At 32.3% G+C, this 4,879-nt stretch overlaps 1 protein-coding gene across 1 annotated transcript in view; it reads left to right on the top strand.

The window, feature by feature from the left end:
• Nucleotides 1–4,879, top strand: part of LOC106468691 (protein zyg-11 homolog B-like) — a gene marked incomplete at its 3' end in the record, with an annotated part of 28,523 nt that overhangs the window by 10,216 nt on the left and 13,428 nt on the right. Inside the window, 3 exon segments of the mRNA XM_013929129.2 lie at nucleotides 1,414–1,554; nucleotides 2,217–2,393; nucleotides 2,645–2,698. Coding sequence (XP_013784583.1) covers nucleotides 1,414–1,554; nucleotides 2,217–2,393; nucleotides 2,645–2,698 — 372 coding nt within the window.

Raw genomic sequence — 4,879 nt, forward strand, 5'->3', positions numbered from 1 at the left:
GATTCAATCGTTTGGTCTTGTATTCACCTTGGAACACAGATCTGGGATGTTACCTGGTAGTGTAGTACAGGACACCCCACAGTATTATGAATTAATCCATTACCACTGGTTTGACCCAGCTGTTTGGTCTTGTATTCACCTTGGAACACAGATCTGGGATGTTACCTGGTAGTGTAGTACAGGACACAGGTCTAGGATGTTCCTGGTAGTGTAGTACAGGACACCCCACAGTATTATGAATTAATCCACTATCGCTGGTTCGATCCAGCTGTTTGGTCTTGTATTCACCTTGGAACACAGATCTGGGATGTTACCTGGTAGTGTAGTACAGGACACAGGTCTAGGATGTTACCTGGTAGTGTAGTACAGGACACAGGTCTAGGATGTTACCTGGTAGTGAAGTACAGGACACCCCACAGTATTATGAATTAATCCATTACCGCTGGTTCGATCCAGCTGTTTGGTCTTGTATTCACCTTGGAACACTGATCTGGGATGTTTCTTCCTGCTTCTGATTATTGTGATATCTCATGTAAGTTTTTCCTCTATGTAGAATGCTCAGTTGTTTGCCTGTTATATAATGGCTAATTGAGCAATTCTACATTCTATTCACCTTAGCAACATTTTAGCACAATGCTAAAGATTTTTATGACACTTTATTTTGCTCTACTTGTTTTCCTGACAACAAATATCATAATAATATTGGGTGAAGAGTATTCTCTACTTGAGAGGGATGTTATCTTCCATCTAATACAGCCCCACTAGGCTAATTACCATCTAATACAGCCCTATTATGCTGTCTCCCATCTAATACAGCTTTACTAGGCTTCTTCCACTTAATACAGCTCCACTAGGTTATCTCCCACCTCATGGATATCACATTCCATGGGCTTTTCTTTTCTGATGCTGTTTTTAGAAAGGGACTTATCTTTGTAATTTCTTTCTTTGTGACAGCCTCTCCACCATTTTAAGTGTGGGGTTATAACTCTGTGGTGCAGAGAGGAGAGGAGAATTTCTGAATTTAACATTTTCCTTACCCGAGAATGTATTTCAGATAGATAATCACCTCTTTACACCACTTCCTTCCTACTTCCGATTTATTTAGTTTACCTTGTCAAGAATGAACCTCTGTTCAAGTGCTAGTGCTCATGGGGATTATTGTGCATGAAGGATGTTGCTCTCTTATTGGTGGAGAGCTGTAATCTAATGATAATTAAGTCATAGGCTGGCATAATACATGTTGATGCATGTAAGGGTGGGAGCTTTGTTCAAGGCTTGTTGCTTACACAAGAATTTCCATGGCAGTGTGTGCAAGGTGAAGGTTTTTTGTGGTTTATAGTGGTAAAGAAACTGTTAACATCATGACATTTTCTGTTCATTAGAAAATGTTTCTTTGCTCTGTGCATTTTATAGGTGACAGGAAGTGCAAGAGAATCTCATATTTTAGAAGCATTAAGAAGATACTCTCTAAGGCCTTTGTATATACAGAAGTCATTATATTACTTGTACAATTACACACAGAGTTATTCAGAGCCGAGAGCTGATGTGATCAAAGTAAGTTCAAGTTTTGTGTTATTTATAAATAACTTTTCACTTTTGCTAAATGTTATTGAATAATGATGAGGCTATTAGATGTCACTAATTAACAGCATGCTGCCGTAGGTGGGATGAGCTCACACCTCTGTAAAGTACAAGAGTGGGAACAAATATTTCTGTGTAAGTCTGATGTGGAGCTGCTATTGGGTCATATCAATAGAAATATCAGAATTTTTGTAATAATGATAATAGTAATCATCCTGTTTTCACTTTAGAATTTACAAATATAGATTCTTGTTATGTTAATGTTAATAATGGTTATTTTTCTCTTTTGGAAGTGTTTAATGTAGGTTGTTCTTATAGTAATGTCTGTTTAAAGTTCTCTTTACTACTACTAAATACTCCTATTATTATGATTTGTGTTGAAGGTTTGTTTCATTTTTTTTACACCTATAAAACAAAGATTGTTATAATAATGATGATAATGTTTCATTTTCTTTTTACACTTATGAAACAAATGTTGTTGTTGTTATAATGTGATAATAATGTGTTTTTTTTATTATTAAAACTATTAAATAAATATTCTTGTTATAATATTTTGTGTTGAAGGTTTGTTTCATTTTTTTACAGTTATCAAACAAAGCATATTGTTTTATTCATCTTTATAACATTTATCTTAGCTCATTCTTCCAGGGATGAGGAAACATCCCAGAGTTCTAGCAATTCAGATGGCAGCTACAGCTTGCCTATATAACTTGTCCAAAGGAAACCTTGGCCAAAAGATTCATCCCCGCTGGCTTGGAGAAATTGTTGATCTCACACTTACAGCCATGGAAAATTATCCTACGCACCAACAGGTACATTTACTTTTGACCTTTAAATGTATCTTATTTATTGTGTGTAATGTTTTATTCTTTTCTTTCAGATTTCTAGATTACTTAAAAAGAAAAATTTACATTATATCAATTTTTGAAGTACTTGTAATAAAATGTATATACAGTGTACTTAAAAAAAAAGATGGTTATAAATGAAAAGTGTTTTTGTAATATAAATACTGTCTTATATAGGAACAGTTTGTTATAAAAGGTTTTGGTTTCTTTCCCTGTAGCTTCAGAAAAACACACTTTTGACACTCTGTAGCGACAGAATTCTCCAAGATGTGGTAAGAAAAGTAAAACCAATTATTATTTAATATGATATAGCTTTCTTCTATTACATAACATCAGTTACTTATCTTCAAATCACTGAGATAAAGGAGCAAGTTACTACATGCCACACATGAAAGTAATCATCTTTTCAAGGTAATTATGGGTTTAGATATGTACAGTGATTAATATAATTGTTTTACAACTTTGTGCTTAAACTAGAATTGTGACAATATTTACTTCGATATCATATGGTTGGAAAACACTTTTGTACTTAAACTGTTCCAAATTTAAATTGAAGACAGGGTAGATGCATCCGTGAAATACAAAACAAAACTTTCCTTTATGGAGTTCCTCTCATGCTGTCAGTAAACATGCAACTAATGTATTGAATATTCTTGAGAGTATGTGTCAACTTATCCATAGTTCTCCACACTTTCACATTGCTTGCAACAGGATGACATGTACAACATCTGCATTCCCTCCATAATCCAGACTTTTGTGTTGACATTTTTGCTGTCAACTTTGCTACAATGAAATTGGAAGTTAATATTAATTTGGATGAAAGTACTTCCAACAGTATCAGAACTTCTAAAACTTCTTTGGAGGTCTTACTCACAAATCTACAACTAGTATGCAGAGTGATCCTGTGGCTGGATTGTCAGTCCTTATTAACCCTCTTTCCATGGGCAGCTTTTTCTGTGCATGTCATGAGGTTTTAATTAGTTACATTCAAAATTTAATTAAACTACTCTTTTCTAGCTTATAAGTTGTAAGCTTTTACTTTTATATGGCAATATTGAAAAAAAAATCCTGAATTTCCTCTAATATGAGAATTGTGACATTTTCTCTCTAGGCATCCCTTCTTCTCTAATTTATTTACCACCCCTCCAAGAAGTAGGAAAAATGTAATGTAAATTACTCATTATAATGTTGTCATCACTCAGGCAAAGCATAATTTTTATATTTTTGAATTTTATTTGTTACAGAGCCATGAAATAAGATAATCAGACCCTTCTTGCCAGGTTCACCTGTCACATCCTCACTTTCAGAAATTGCCTATAGTTCTCTCTGATGTTCAATACTATATTACTTATAACCAATAGAAAGCCAAGGTTATACTCTTTCAATGATGTATCATGTTACATTGTTTTCTGTACAGAGAATTGTAGATTTAGCTTCTAGTTAAAGCTTTATTCTCAAGGAAAACACATTGACGAGCTTAGATGAATATATAACAGCTCTTGTTGCATTGTTATAAAGCCAGTAAAATTGTGATAGTTATGTGGAATTGTCTACTTTTTGCATGTTATTATTTTGTGTTCTTTGATGTATTATTTAATTAAATAAAACATTATTGAGTGCAGTATTATCATTAGTATAAAAAAAGTATGGTTAAGTGTCATCAACAGCCAAAAAAATATATAGATGCGGGTAAGTACTTTATATCTTGTTTTTCAATTGAAAACTTTATAAGTGAGTTAAAGTTAGATTATGTAAAATAAATAACAATATAATAAAAAAATTTCATGAGGTACGCTTGTGAGTAGCTCGTATGTAATGTAATTTGATATTGTAATGAGAGCTGTACATCTGCCAAGTGACTTGCAACTTATAATGGCATGAATAGTAGTTAGACAGGTTTCAAAGGGCATTAAAACAATAAAATTTAAGTATAAGTAGATGTATACTGTTACGAGTTTAAAATTATTTAGAATATACAAATGTAGTTTAATTTTACAATTCGAAGTCATTCTAGAAAGAAAAAGGGTAATTAAATATATTTCGATTTTTTTATTTATTTTTTGGTTGTTACAAGGTCGGTCAAATTGACCAACTTTGTACAGAGTTAGGGTAGAGAAAATAATGGATAAAATATGAAGTTTTACTGGAAAAAAATGCTTGAAATTTACTTAGAAGGTTTGACAGATTATGCAAATAAAATTTTAGATTAGATGAAGAAAAGTATTTTTAATTTTAACATGGAAGCCACTTTGCACTTGGACTAGTAAAAAAAAAAAGACTGTATTTATTCACACACAAATCTTTAGCAAAAATACTTCATTAAGAAATCTGATTTTTTGTGTACAAAAGACTTGTAATGTGTGCTAAAAGTCTGCCAGATTTTGTATATATATATATATATATATATATATACACACACACACTATATTAAAAGTTATAGTATGGAAATTGTA

The sequence above is a fragment of the Limulus polyphemus genome, unplaced genomic scaffold, assembly GCF_000517525.1.
Source record: "Limulus polyphemus unplaced genomic scaffold, Limulus_polyphemus-2.1.2 Scaffold3114, whole genome shotgun sequence".
In the NCBI taxonomy this organism is placed as follows: Eukaryota; Metazoa; Arthropoda; class Merostomata; order Xiphosura; family Limulidae; genus Limulus; species Limulus polyphemus.